Genomic DNA, 15,408 nt, shown 5'->3' with positions numbered 1-15,408 from the left:
TTCTGTAAATTCCTTTTTAGAACATAGAAATAAATCTATAAGATCAAGTTATTAGAATAAAAGCAATAGCTTAATGAAATTATGCTGAAGTAATTAAACTTACTAAATTTTTAAAAAGTAAACAAAGTTATTACTACCTGCATACAAGCATCCTGACCCCTGATTGCAGCTATGTGAGCTGCTGTCCAGCCTCTCGTCGTTGCTTGTGTAATATCAGCTCCACGCCAGAGGAGCCAATGAAGACACTAAATTGAGAAAGTCACTATGTTAACAAGTGATAAGACAGGTGTTTTAAACATTTTTATATCGTTTAAATGTATTCTGTCTCACGAAATACTGCAGCCTGAGAAGCATCATAAATAAATGAGGGAATCAGGCAGAAGAAAAGCACAAGCACATGACAAGGTAACCAACATCTGGCCTTACTGCAGGGTACACAACAGGAAACTGGAAACTGTGACAAACTGGAGGTGACATCCTTGTCAATAAGGTTCAGAGCTACTCCAGTCATCGGTGTGAGTAAAATGCTGATCTGAATCTTATGTTTGACCAATACTATACAAGCCAAGCAACACATATGTGTGAGCCAAATTCACTCAAGGGCTGCTAGTGTGCAACCTCTGCTACTGATTTTTAAATGGGTCCAGAAGCTACTGTATCAAAGCAAACTTTGTTATTCTGATGACATGTTCTTAAAAAAAAAAAAAAAGTGGTTTAGCCTGACCAGGAGGTGGCGCAGTGGATGGAGCGTCAGACTGGGATGCAGAGGACCCAGGTTCAAGACCCTCAAGGTAGCCAGCTTGAGTGCGGGCTCATCTGGTTTGAGCAAAAGCTCACCAGCTTCAACCCAAGGTCGCTGGCTTGAGCAAGGGGTTACTCAGTCTGCTGAAGACCCGCGGTCAAGGCACATATGAGACAGCAATCAATGAACAACTAAGGTGTTGCAATGTGCAACAAAAAACTAATGATTGATGCTTCTCATCTTTCCGTTCCTGTCTGTCTGTCCCTGTCTATCCCTCTCTCTGACTCTCTCTCTCTGTCTCTGTAAATAAATAAATAAATAAAAACATTAAAAAAAGAAAAAGAAAAAAAAGTGGTTTATATAAAAAGGGGTGGTGGGGAGAATCAAATACATCTTCATTTAAGATTTTTTAAAATTGCCCTGGCCGGTTGGCTCAGCAGTAGGGCATCGGCCTGGCGTGTGGAAGTTCCAGGTTAGATTCTGGTCAGGGCACACAGGAGAAGCACCCATCTGCTTCTCCACCCTTCCCCCTCTCCTTTCTCTCTCTCTCTCTCCCCCTCCCACAGCCAAGGCTCCATTGGAGCAAAGTTGGCCCGGGCACTGAGGGCAGCTCCATGGCCTCTGCCTCAGGCGCTAGAATGGTTCTGGTGGCAATGGAGCATCACCCCCTGGTGGGCATGCCAGGTGGATCCCAGTCAGGCACATGAGGGAATCTGTCTGATTGCCTCCTCGCTTCTAACTTAGAAAAATACAAAAAAAAAGATATTTTAAAATTACCATAAGTCTCATTATAGTAGTTCTTGGAGGTCTGTGCCACATATTTATATGTTCAAGTTTGTAGATTCTACCTACAAAAAGTTTCTTTCTAGTCTAGCTAGTTAGCTCATCAGTTAGAGCAAAAGCAACCAATGAATGAACAACTAAGTGGAGCAAATGAACACTTCTTTCTCACACTCTCTCTCCCTCCTTCTCTGTCTCTCTAAAATCAATTTTTAAAAACTTTCTTTTTAAAAAACATTGATTGTATCATTTGAATACACTGAAATCAGCCATAGCCATATCATTTGTTGAAAAGGCTTACGATTTAGATCTCCTAAATGGTCATTTTAAAACTAAATTTAAATTTAAAAATTAAATTTGCCTGTCACAGATATTAGTGGCCAATAATACATATGTGAGAGGAGGGGAGATAATGAGACAGACTCCCACATGTACCCTGAGGCAATGCTTGAATCAACTGAGCTATTTTTAGTACCTGAGGCTGACACACTGGTACCAACCAAGCTATCCTCAGCACCTGTGGCCGAAGCTCAAACCTATGGAGCCACTGGCTGTGAGAAAAGAGGGAGAGAAGGGGGAGAGGGAGGGGGAGAGAAGCAGATGGTCACTTCTCTTGTGTGCCTTGACTGAGAATCCAACCCGGGACATCCATACACCAGGTACATATTCTATCTACTGAATCAACCTGCCAAGGCAATATATTTTTTTAAAAGCACAACTTCACTAATAATCACAGTAAATCATTCATTTAGTCAACAAATTTTAATGGGTAGACTAGTATATTACTAACACTGTTCAGGTACTGGAGAATAAAACCACTGCAAACATCCTGCAAACCACTGTACAGGTTTTTTATTTGTCCTCAGTAAATATGTAGAAGCAAGATTACTGGCACATAGGTAAGTATAGTTTAACTTTATTAGAAACTGCCAAACTGTTTTCCAAAGTAGCTGTATCATTTTACATTTCTACCAGCAATGTATGAGAGTCCCAGTAATTCCATATTCTTCCCAATACTTCGTATTGTCATTTATTAAGGATTTTTTGTTTTGTCATTCTAATAAGTGTGTAGTAGCATCTCATTGTGGTCTCAATTTGCATTTTCCTAATGCCTAATGATGTTGAATATTTTTTCATGTGTTCAACTGCCCTCTATATTATCTTTGAGAAAGTATCTATTGAAGTCATTTGCCGTTGTTGTTTTTTTAATTTGTTTTATTCTTTTTTCTTACTACTGAGTTGTGAGTCTGTTATTCTGGCTACATATTCAGATAAATTTTTTTTAAGTGAGAGAAAGACAGACAGACAAGGACAGAGGAAGGGAGAGAGATGAGAATTATCCATTCTTCGTTGCGACACCTTAGTTGTTCAATGATTGCTTTCTCGTATGTGCCTTGATCAGGGGGCTTCAACCAAACCAGTGACCCCTTGCTCAAGCCTGTGACCTTGGGCTCAAGCCAGCAACCTTGGGCTTCAAGTCAGTGAGTGACCTTTGGGCTCAAGCCAGTGACCATGGGGTCATATCTATGACCCCATGCTCAAGCTGGAGACTCCACACTCAAGCTCGTGAGCCCACGCTCAAGCTGCATGAGCCCATAGTCAGGCTGGCGACCTTGGGGTTTCATACCTGGGTCCTCTACATCCTAGGCCGACATTCTATCCATTGCACCACCACTTGCTCAGGCCAGATACCTGATAGGCAAAGACTTTCTCCTGTTTTCTTCTAGAAGTTTTATAAGATTAAGTTTCAAATTTTCCTATCATCTGTTTTGAGTACAATTTTGCATATGATGCCAGGTATGGGTCAAGGTTTATTTTTTTAAATATAAATGTCCAATTATGCCAGCACTATTTAATAAAAATAGTATCTGTTTTCCATTAGATTACATTTGCATCTTTATCAAAAATCAATTGACAAGCAGGAATTCAGAAATGACTAAATGAGGAGCTTGGCAAATCCTCCCCAAGAAGCAATGATAAAAGTGAACAAAGTTGTCAAAAAACAACAATTTAATGATTCTGGAAACTGACCAAAGGTATACAACAAAATCAAAAGCATTTACTCAAGAAAATCTACTGGGACTACAGCTATCTCTATACCCCATGCAGAAGATCTACCTGGGTGGACAGCTCCATTGTCCTGCTGGAGGGGATGACTATTAGGAGCTGAACGTGAAAAATTCCGTGCCCACAGACATTGTCAAAAACAATTCCACTCCTCAGAACAATCTGAGAAAGCCAACATCAGAGCTAGCCTGAAATCAGGGCATTGGTCAGAGCAAGCACAAATCTAAAGATTACCAGAAAATTAATAAGAAAATCCAAGAAATGAACCTTACTAAAATTTTACTTATCCCTTTTGATCTAAAAGGCTGTGTGTATGTACAAGGCTTCTCAGACCCAGAAAAGATTGAAGAGGAACTAAGTTAGACAGACATCCCTGGCTAACTTGAGACCTTATAAACACATTTTTTTAAAATGATGTCAGGCTAATATGTAAACTGCTTGGATTTGAAAACATTCCCAAAGCCAAACACAGAGCCATCAGTAAAAGATGAAATCATTACTGGCTCACGATATTTAAGCACATGCTGTCATAAGTCACTCGCTGACCACTAAGCTATGCTGACCCAGTGGTGAACCCTAGGAACTCAGGCTTAAAAATAAAAACAAGAATTAAAAGCAACAACTGAGCAATGGCCACACACTATGAGAAAAACTAACTCCAGGCAAGCAAATGAACACACAAACACAGCAACAACCACCCCTGGGTAGGAGTTAGGGAGTAAAATCAGACTCCAGAGTTGCTACAACATGTAATCTAAAATGTCCAGCTTTCAAAATGTCCAAGTATGTTGAGAGATGAGATTAGAAATATAAATCTACCACATTAAATAGCTTGAACTTGGTCCTGTAGAGGGTGGGGTTAAGTAATATCAGATTTTAGAATGATAATTTTGTATACAGAATATGAACTAGAGGTAGACAAGACAAAAAAAAGAAGAAAGTTAATTAGATTTAAGGCAGTGGCTATGAGGATGAAAAAGGCAAATTTGAAAGACAAAGATGAACAGAATCAAATGACCAAGTGATCAGTTCTCACTGCATCATTGTGCACTACCATGAAGGGTACCTTCACTAAGACAAAGGTTAATAATGTTTAATGCCTCTGTAAAAAACTGATATAATGGGCCCTGGCCGGTTGGCTCAGCGGTAGAGCGTCGGCCTGGCGTGCGGGGGACCCGAATTCGATTCCCGGCCAGGGCACATAGGAGAAGCGCCCATTTGCTTCTCCACCCCCCCCTCCTTTCTCTCTGTTTCTCTCCCCCCCCATTTGCTTCTCCACCCCCCCTCGCTTCTCCACCCCCCCTCCTTTCTCTCTGTTTCTCCACCCCCCCCACACCCCCCCACCCCCCACACCCCCCACCCCCCCCCCACCCCCGCAGCCAAGGCTCCATTGGAGCAAAGATGGCCGGGGCGCTGGGGATGGCCCCTTGGCCTCTGCCCCAGGCGCTAGAGTGGCTCTGGTCCGGCAGAGCAACGCCCTGGAGGGGCAGAGCATCGCCCCCTGGTGGGCAGGGGCGTGCCAGGTGGATCCCGGGTCGGGTGCATGCGGGAGTCTATCTGACTGTCTCTCCCCGTTTCCAGCTTCAGAAAAATACAAAAAAAAAACAAAAAAAAAGAAAACTGATATAATGCAAATAGACATTTTTTAAATGGTCATATTTAATATTTCTCAGATTTCAGAGGAAATTAACTGCTTTATATTGTATATTACAATAGTCACCGACTAAGAATATTGTTTTACAATAGTTCTCTGGGGTTTTTTTTCTGTTGTTATTAAAAATATATAATAGATGATGAAAAAAATTGAGACAACTAAATAATGATTCAAAGGTTATTAGCCTAGAAAAATAAGAAAGTGATAGAAACAAATAATAGTTTAGTTTTACAGCAATTAAATTTGAGATACTAGTCAGATATTCATGAGCTGTGGATCAAGCAAAAGATACATAAGCCAGAATTCAGGAGAGAAATCAAATCCATGAATTATTATGGAGAAGTGATAAAGTCAGGAAGTCTAAAAACTGCTTGAATTGGCCCTGGCTGGTTGGCTCTGTGGCAGAGCATCCACCCAGTGTGTGGATGTCCTGGTTCAATTCCTGGTCAGGGCACACAGAAGTGGCCATCTGCTTCTCCACCCTTTCTCCTCTCCTTTCTCTCTATCTCTCTCTTCCCCTCCCATACATTAAGAGATTAAATAAATGGTACATCAAGAAGTCCTATCCTATTGGAATATGGCAGAGTATAATCAGCCTTTCATCTCTTCAAAATCATCAAAAAGAAAAATAAGAAAATCCCATCTTTGATGAAACTAAGAGACAGCTGAAATTCAAACCACAAAACAGATGGAAAAGCTGCCAATGTAGATCAAATAGAGATGTGGGTAGGCTCTGGCCAGTCAGCTCAATGGTAGAGCTCAGCCAGGCATGTGGATGTCCTAGGTTCTATTCCTGGTTAGGGCACACAGGAGAAGCAACCATCTGTTTCTCCACCCTTCCCCTTCCTCTATCTCTCACTCTCTTTGCCTCCCACAGCCATGGCTCAACTGGTTCCAGCACATCAGCCCAGGCACTGAGGATGGCTCTGTGGAGCCTCCGCTTCAGGAACTAAAAATAGTTCCCTTGCAAGCACGGCCCCAGATGGGAAGAACTTTGGCTCCAGATGAGGGTTGTTGAGTGGATCCCTGTCGGGGTGCATACAGGAGTCTGTCTCTCTATCTCCCCTCCTCTCATTTGGAAAAGAAGAAAAATTAAAATTAGAGATGTGGGAGAGAACAGCAGGAAAAAATACCAGCCAAGGGCTGCATTCTCAGAAAGATCTGTCAAGGCACATTTCTCTCAGCTGAGAGGAAATCACTAAAAGGCCAAAGAGAAAATCCTTGTCTACAACAGTTCAAGTAGGGAACACAAACTGGTGGAGAGAGTCTCCAAATCAGATTTGGTTCCGAGAAGCAGAGAAGCCCAGACAAACAAGAAATCACAGAGAAGTCATATTGATAGAAAGCAGCCTCTGTGTGGCGGGGGGAGGAAGACTGCATAGGGAATAAAGCTATTGCAGCCGTCAGGCCAGGGAAATGTACCGGTAATAGCTAAAATAAGCTCCCCACACACAACCTGAATCATGAGAACAATTTCAGTTCGCTTTGTACACAGCCCAAGAATAGGAAGTTTTGCATTAAAAAATTCACAAAACACTGCTTGTACTAGCTTAAAATTGAAACCAACTAAATATTTATCAATTGAAAAATAATTAAATTCTGATATTAGTCTAAGAATAAACTATTACAACATGGCTGAAAGACATAGAGTACATATATTTAATCACACATACCAAGCGGCAGAATGATACATGTCATTTATATAAAATGTCATTTAATACAATGATATAATCATATGCAATAACAGCACAAAACATAGATGGGAATAATGAACACCAAATTCAGGGTAATAGTTACCTCTGGAGTTGGGAGGAAAGAAATGGTGCCCTAAGGGTTGCTAATGGACTTCAAATATAACTACTATATAATATTCCATTTGTTTTCTAAAAATCTGAAGCAACTTAGAAAAAATGTTAGGATTTAAGAGAACTAGGTAATCATTATGTTATCCTAAGTAACTGTTTATACATACTTGCCTTTGGAACCCAACCACCACACTGTGAGTACGGACAAACTCACCCAGGTAGGCAATCCTCACAAATAACAGGCCCACATGGAGAGGAATTAAGGTGCCCAGGCCACTGCCAGCATCTACCACCAGACATCTGTGTGAACAAGCCTTCAGGAGGTTCTGGCCCCAGCTTTTCAATCTGTAGCTGAAGCCCCAGACATCATGGAGCAGAGACAAGCTGGCCCTGGGATCCAAATTCCTGGTTCACTCCTGAGCATAAATAAATGGTTATTTTATGCTACTAAGTTTGGGGATACAAAGCCATTGTAACCAAAACACCCAGTAATTAGACTGAATTGAAAAGGAAAATATTTGCAGTGCCTAGTATAGGGCCTCAGTTATGCTTATTAAATTAATTTATAAAACTGCTAACAGTTATAAACCCACCCTAGTTTTATTTAGCGTCTTACCTCCAAACTTCCAGAATGTGCTGCCCAATGTAAAGGACTAAATTTATGGAGAATGTCAACTTCATTGATGCTGGCTCCACGTTCTACTATTTCTGAAAGCTGCTTTACATCTCCAGCTCGTACTGCATCATGTATGCTACCAAAATGCACCTTCTTCCTGGCACCCACTGAAAAATCAAATTGCTTAAAATACATTACAATACAAGAAAAAGAGTAAAGCAATGAATCAAAAGAAAACACAAGGTCACTTTAGTTTTCCAAATAATTTACTACAAAGATGTTTGTGATTAACATCTTTTCTGTGTGATTAACATCTTTTTTTTATGATTAGCATCTTAATCAGTCTTCCATTTCAGTTCTAACATGTAAAGAGAATGGAAGAGTCATTCTCTTATGTACAGGAGAAAAACTGAACAAACTGAAAACCAGTGATTTCCCTAGGACTGATCAGAGAACTGAGGTCTTGGCAAACTGCCACCCTGAATCTGTGAAGACAGGCAAATATAGAAAAATACAGCCAAGTTCAGCTTATCTGGGGCGAAGCCACTAGAACCATGAAGAGCTAGAAACATTTAAATGAAGAATCACTGAGGGTTTTATTTTATTTTTTTATTTTTCTTATTCATTTTAGAGAGGAGAGGGAAAGACAGAGAGAGAGAGAGAGAGGAGAGACAGAGAGAGAGAAGGGGGGAGGAGCTGGAAGCATCAACTCCCATATGTGCCTTGACCAGGCAAGCCCAGGGTTTCGAACCGGCGACCTCAGCATTTCCAGGTCGACGCTTTATCCACTGCGCCACCACAGGTCAGGCTGAGGGTTTTAAACAGAAAACTAATAATGATCAGATGTGTAAAGCTGGGGTTTATAGGACTGGTTGCGGCAAGGGGAATTCACTGAGGAACAAAAATGCAACACTAGAGATTCAGGGAGACCATGTAAGAAAACAGCTATGGTAGTCTACAGAAGAAAGGTTGAGATTCAACTAAGAGAATGGTATTAGGGAACAGAATATTCAACAAATATTATGAAAACAGGTTAAACTGAATTTGGACATATATAGTGGACAAAATAGGTAAGAGTACTGGGCTTACTCCAAGGAGTCTGGCTTAGTTCCCTGCGTGGTGTGGTGCCACCTAGAAAGTGAATGCAGGACAGAGAGAGCATGTGGATACAAAATTACATTTTAGACATGTTGATCTTAAGGTGCCCAAGGAAGAGTTCCAGAAGGGACTAGTACATATGAGACTGCAGCTCAGAGGAGAGATCTGGAATTCAGATCTCAGTATTAGATGTGTCTCAGTAATAGGCAGATTGTTCTGATATCAATCTTCATTCCACACTGGAACCAAGGACACCCTATTTTTCTTTATAAAATTCATTTCACTAGACATTATTCACTCAGTATTTATCTTCCCCAGTAAAAGGTAAGAATATGCCTATCTTCTTTAATTATATACCCTTAAGACATAGCCCATACTAGGCACTCAATAAATATTTACTGCCTGACCAGGTGGAGTGTCGGCCTGGGACCCTGAGGACCCAGTTTGAAACCCTGAGGTCACTGGCTTGGGCGCGGGCTCACCAGCTTGATCACCAGCGAGGGATCACAGACATGACCCCATGGTCGTTGGCTTGAGCCCAGAGTTTGCTGGTTTGAAGCCCAAGGTCGCTGGCTTGAGCAAGGGGACACTGATTCAGCTGCAGTTCCCCCCCCCCTCCTCGGTCAAGGCACATATGAGAAAGCAATCAATGAACAACTAAGGTGCCGCAGCTATGAGTTAATGGGTCTCATCTCTCTCCCTTCCTGTCCCTCTCGCTAAAAAAAAAAAAAAAAAAAAAAAATTACTGGATGGCTGAATGAATAACATAGATCATAGATTTGGGGGTCATCAGTAGTGTTTAAGTTATAGTACATAACAAGAAAAAAAGCACCAGTGATGGCATTGTCCAGGCAAAAAAACAACATCTAAGGAGAGGATGGAAGAAAAGTCAGCAAAGGGAGAGTCGATAGAGTGAAAGGAAGAAAACTAGGTTTGTCTAATGTCATCTGCACAGGATCAAATGCTTCAGAGAAGTCAAGTAGGAACTTAAAAGGGTTCCTAAGTTTAACAAGAGTGGACATCAATGGGCCAGAAGTCTCAGGAATGTGCAGAATGGTCAAATGAGGGAGGTTGGGGAAAAGCGGAACAGCTCTGGGACCCAGTGAAAAGAGGTCAATCAGGGCAAGTGAGGAGTGACAGCTGAGAAAGGGAACTGCTAGAACGGTATACGGCGGATGTGGGCAAAGTGAGAAACGGAGCGTGGCAGAGACCAGGGCCATCGAAGTAACATGACTCACACGGCGTTGCCGTCTCCGTGGAGGAGGTGGAGGTGCCTGACATGGGCACCCCGGGCATGGTGCGATCCCGCGGACTCCGAGGAGGAGACGAGTCCAGGCCCCCGCTGCTGCGGCGGTCTTCACTTGCTGTCACCCACGAGCCACTGCAGCAGCCGTCCTCGTCCTCGCTAGGACCCGGGCCGCCGTCCTCTCTCGCTCTCTCCCAGAAGCCCCTGCAGCGCGACCCGCCGTCTTCACTTTCCCTCTCCCAGGAGCCACTAAGGAGGCCGCTGGAATCTAGGCTGCCGCTCACCCCGGAGGTGTTGCTGGCCGCGTAGCCGTGGTCCTCACTTACTCCCTCCCAGGAACTACTGAAGCTAGGGCCGCCATCGACACTCTCTCCTTCCCAAGAGCCGCTGAGGCGGCGGCCGCGGTCGTCACTGCCCCCTTTCCCGGAGTAACTGGTGCCGAGGGCGCGGACTTCCTTGACTCGCTCCCAGGTACCGCCGAGGCGGAGACCGCCGAGTTCCCTGACCGCTCCCCTGGAGACACTAGTCTGCTGGCCGCCGCCTTCACTGAAACTGCAGCGACTGCTGCGAAAGCCGCCGCCTCCCCTCACTCCCTCCCAGGAGCTGCAGCGACCGTGGCCACCACCTCGTCTCACTGTCTCCCGAGAACTACTGCGGCGGTGGCCCAGGTCTTCGCCGACCCTTCTCGAGTCACTGCCGGAGAAACCGACGTCCTCACTTACTCTTCCCGTAGAGTCACCTTCAGAAGTTCTGTCTTCCCTGAGACTACACTCCTGGTCTTCGCTGCCCCTTTCCCTTGCCCCGCCGCCGCGATGGCTGGGTCGGCCGTTTATCCTCCATGCGCGAGGGCCAGCTTGGCGGCCGCCGTCTTCGGCTGCTACTCCACGCGAGTCGCTGTGGCGGCGGCCGCCGTCGACGAGTACCCTCTCTTCAGAGTAGCTTTCCAGCTTCCCGACTCCCGCCACCTGGTTGTATCCGTGCCGGAGCCGTCGCCTTGGAAACGACTAAACTTCCGGCGTGTTATGGTCATTTCCAGTTCCTTACGGCTTTGCGTCACTTCCGGCTTCCCTTCCTTCACCTTTTCCCAGGCTTCGTTTCAGGAGGAATCGGATGCTGGTAGAGACCGGTTTTCGGTGAGGTTCCGGTCGGTCTCACACCCAGCCTTTTCCAGGTCGGGTCTCTGTCCCGGCCTGCGTGGATGGCGCCCTCCATGGCTCGGCGCCCAGGTGGAGGCTCCCGGACTGCAGTCAGCGTAGGTGACCTGTGTGGCGCGTGCCGGGCGGGGCCTTTCGTCCTTGGCAAACCCAGAATAAATTTTTCAGTGCTGGTTGGAACGTTGAAGAAAAGCGATTCTTAACCCTAACTTCTCCCAAATACAGAAAAAGACCTAAAGGAGAAGTTAGCAGCTGCAGCTGCTTTCATTGAGTGCTTGCTAGTGCCCGGCCCTTTGATAATCGCTTGGTACTTAATTTATCACAATAATTGTGTAAGGTAGGTGTTATCCCTATTTTAAAGGTGAGGAGATTCAAGTTATCAGTAATTTGCTACTAAGGCCAAACATCAGGTAAATTGTAGAGCCAGTATAAAAACACAGGTCATTAGTCAAAAGACTGCTCCAGGTCTCCTCACTTTAAATCCAAGGGTCCTTTCACGTAGAATATTTACTTTCAACAGTTTGGCCCAGATCTTTTTCTTCAACCCTAAGGCTTAACGTGTATTCTTCTATTCACTATTTATTGTAAATTTCTGGGTTAAATGTATGCAAATGTGCTAACAGCTGAGAATACAGAAATTAGAATTCTCTGCCGTCCATGGGCATCACCCACCTTGATTCCCTTCTCACCCTGTTTTTCCATTGTTACTGTCTTGGCACCTAGTTTTAGATGTTACCACTTTGGTGGTTTTGTTGTTTTGTTTTATTAGCTACAGAACTTAAATTTTATTTTCCAATTAGTTTACATTCAATATTATTTTGTTAGTTTCAGGTGTACAGCATAGTGGTAGCCAACCATATACTTTACAATGTGATCCCCCTGATATTTCCAGTACCCACCTGGCACCATACATAGTTATTACGGTATTATTGACTATATTCTCTGTTCTGTGCTTTACAGCCCCATCCATGACTGTTTTGTAACTACCAATCTGTACTTCTCATTCCCTTCACCTTTTTCACCTAGCCCCCACCCCCTCTTACCTAAGCTTTGCAACAGGTTTGTGCTGTGTACACATTTGGAAGATTCCCATGACTCTTACTTTTCCTCTAGAAATATAGTAAATTGCCTTTATTTAACTTGCATAGCCTTTTGTAATATTAATAACTGCCATATGCTGAGTTCACATGATTAGTCTGGCACTGTAGTAAGTATTTTATGTGCTTTATATTAGATTTTTTTTTGTTTTTGTTTTTTTAGAGAGAGAGGCAGGGGTAGACAAACAGGAAGGGAGAGACGAGAAGGATCAGTTCTTTGTTGCAGCACCTTAGTTCATTGATTGCTTTCTCATATGTGCCTTGACTAGGGGGCTTCAGCCGAGCCAATGACCCCTTGCTCAAGCCAGAAATTTTTGGGCTCAAGCCAACAACAATGATCCCACTCTCAAGCCAGCGAGCCCACACTCAAGTCCACGACCTCAGGGTTTCAAACCTGGGTCCTCAGCATCCCAGGCTGACACTCTACCCACTGCATAATCGCCTGGTCAGGCTAGTTTTCTTATTTAATCCTTAATATAACCTACCAGGATAGTATTACTTTTGCTTTTTATAGATAAAGCACCAAAGTTAATTGGCTGAGGATACACAGCTAGTAAGTAGGAAGTACCTGAATTAGGGTTCCTGCCTAGATCTTTGATTTTGCTGCACATACTCCTCAAAGTTGCTGAATTCCCACAACCTTTATATTAGACCACTTATCAAATTGTATTAAATTACCTGTTTTAACAGTTGATCCTCATCGGTAGCTTCTGGAAGATAAGGACTGTTTCCTTATTCATCATGGAGTTCCTGACATCTAGAATACTTAGTTCAATAGGGAAGGGATTACTAACTGTTGTGTGGGTAAGTAGGTGGGTTGGTTAATTGGCTGTCTACTGAATAAACTGATAGACTGGAAGTAAGATTTTTTTACTGTTGGAAGGGATTTGGGATTAGTCATCCCAATTCCCTTATTTTTAGAAATGAGGCAGCTGAGACCTTTTACCAGACATCTATTGGATTATTAAAGTGGGACAGTTTTTATGCTAAAGTGATTTGCAAATAGTTTCAAACTTAATCTCTATTATTATTCCTAATCTGTATTATTCCTGTTTTTACAGATGAAGAAACTGCTCAAATTTGGCCAAGATCACATAACTAGGAGGTGGGGAATTGGAACTCACTATGACTGACTCCAAATTAATACAGTGCTTATAGCCACTTATATAATAATAGGAAAGACTTCATTTTTTACTTTGTTGTATGGATAAACTCACTGAAGGAATGAGGCAGCACATCCTTAAAGGTACACACATGGCAGGAAGGATCAGAAAATGGAAACAGCAACACAGAAAAATTAAATCTCCCAAAATAAATTTCAAAGGATTTAAAAATAAATGAAATAGAAAATAAATTGATTACAATAATAGCTGGTATCCCTGACAAGTGACCAGGAACAAAGCATAAAGAAGAATGGAATACTTCTCAACTGTGAAGATAGCATAACCCAAATAGATTCTAAATAAGGAGAGTAAAAACAAAAACATATCTCAGTTTCCCTTATTAATGTATAAGCAAAAATCCTAAGAAAACTATAAAGCCAGCAGTGCATTTAGAGAATAATGTCAAACAAGTTGAGTTTATCCTGCCAGCACATGCATGGGTTAACATTTAAACAATATAGCAATGAAAATTTCCTAATTTAATCAAGGAGAAAAACTATCATCTAAATTGATACTGAAAATTCACTTAAAAATTAGCATCTATTACTGACTCAAAAAGAAGATAATATTAAGTAATAAGTGGAAGCTTGCTTAACTGAATGAACATAAACAGCACACCCAGTAGTATGGTCCAAACTATCTGCTATCATTCCTGTAAGTCAGCATTGTTCTGAGAATTTTGGACCCTGTGTTATAACAAGATAAATAAGCTATGAAATTGGAAAGGAAGAAATTAAGACAAAATGATGTCATTTACCTGGAGAATGTAATACAAGTGTGAAATATTAAATATTAGAATAGAGAGTTCAGTAAGATGGTAAGCTATTATAGGGCAGGGGTCCCCAAACTTTTTACATGGGGCCAGTTCACTGTTCCTCAGACCATTGGAGGGCCGGACTATAAAAAAAAATAAAGTAAAAAAACAAAACTGGGACAAATACAATATTTAAAATAAAGAACAATAAATTTAAATCAACAAACTGACTTAGTATTTCAATGGGAACTATGGGCCTGCTTTTGGCTAATGAGATCGTCAATGTGCTCCTCTCACCACCAATGAAAGAGGTGCCCCTTCCGGAAGTGCGGCGGGCTGGATAAGTGGCCTCAGGGCTGCATGCGGCCCACGGGCCATAGTTTGGGGACCCCTGCATTAGAGCAACATACAGAACTTTTTTTTAGTTTGTTTTTATTTTTTTTAAATTTTTTCAGAGAGAGGGATAGACGGGGACAGACAGACAGGAACGGAGAGAGATGAGAAGCATCAATCATTAGTTTTTCATTGCGCGTTGCAATACCTTAGTTGTTCATTGATTGCTTTCTCATATGTGCCTTGACTGCAGGCCTTCAGCAGACTGAGTAACCCCTTGCTGGACCCAGCAATCTTGGGTTCAAGCTGGTGGGCTTTTTGCTCAAACCAGATGAGCCCGCGCTCAAGCTGGCGACCTTGGGGTCTCGAACCTGGGTCCTCTGCATCCCAGTCCGACGCTCTATCCACTGCGCTACTGCCTGGTCAGGCTGTTTTTACTTTATTGATTTTATAGAGAGGAAAGGAGAAAGGACAGGAACATCTGTTCCTGTATGCGCTGATGAGAAATCAAACCTGCAACCTCTGTGCTTCTGAACAATGCTTGACCCAACTGAGCTATCTGGCTGGAGCTAAAAGTAAGATTTCTTATAAACTGTAATCAATTTTTAAATGTAAAGAAAGATCTTATTCACATGAGTAGCAACAGTGGTGAAATGTTCTAAGAGTAAACCTATCAAGGAGTAAAAAATTTACATGAAAACAAAACTTGATGGATATCACAATAGATTTGAATAAGTAAAAGATGCTGTGTCCCTGTACGAGGAGGTTCAGTATTGTAACAATAGGGTTCTGAGATTAAATTTGTTGAATTTCATGTAAAAATGCTAATGTAATTTCTTAGTGAAAATTGGCAAGATGATTTTAAAGTTTATTTGAAAGATTAAATATACAATATTAAC

General features: G+C 42.5%; 1 protein-coding gene across 1 annotated transcript in view; it reads right to left on the bottom strand.

Annotated features, from left to right (window-relative positions):
- ANKRD42 (ankyrin repeat domain 42) overlaps nucleotides 1–10,140 on the bottom strand; it is a 65,582-nt gene extending 55,442 nt beyond the window's left edge. Inside the window, 5 exon segments of the mRNA XM_066369719.1 lie at nucleotides 138–245; nucleotides 7,282–7,397; nucleotides 7,400–7,464; nucleotides 7,665–7,831; nucleotides 10,001–10,140. Of these exon segments, the coding sequence (XP_066225816.1) occupies nucleotides 138–245; nucleotides 7,282–7,397; nucleotides 7,400–7,464; nucleotides 7,665–7,729 (354 nt within the window). The 5' untranslated portion in view covers nucleotides 7,730–7,831; nucleotides 10,001–10,140.
- Nucleotides 10,141–15,408: the final 5,268 nt, after the last annotated feature.

Source organism: Saccopteryx leptura, chromosome 1 (assembly GCF_036850995.1).
Source record: "Saccopteryx leptura isolate mSacLep1 chromosome 1, mSacLep1_pri_phased_curated, whole genome shotgun sequence".
NCBI classification, from domain to species: Eukaryota; Metazoa; Chordata; class Mammalia; order Chiroptera; family Emballonuridae; genus Saccopteryx; species Saccopteryx leptura.
Note: the sequence above shows the minus strand (reverse complement) of the source record. Positions and strands in the feature narration are given on the sequence as shown.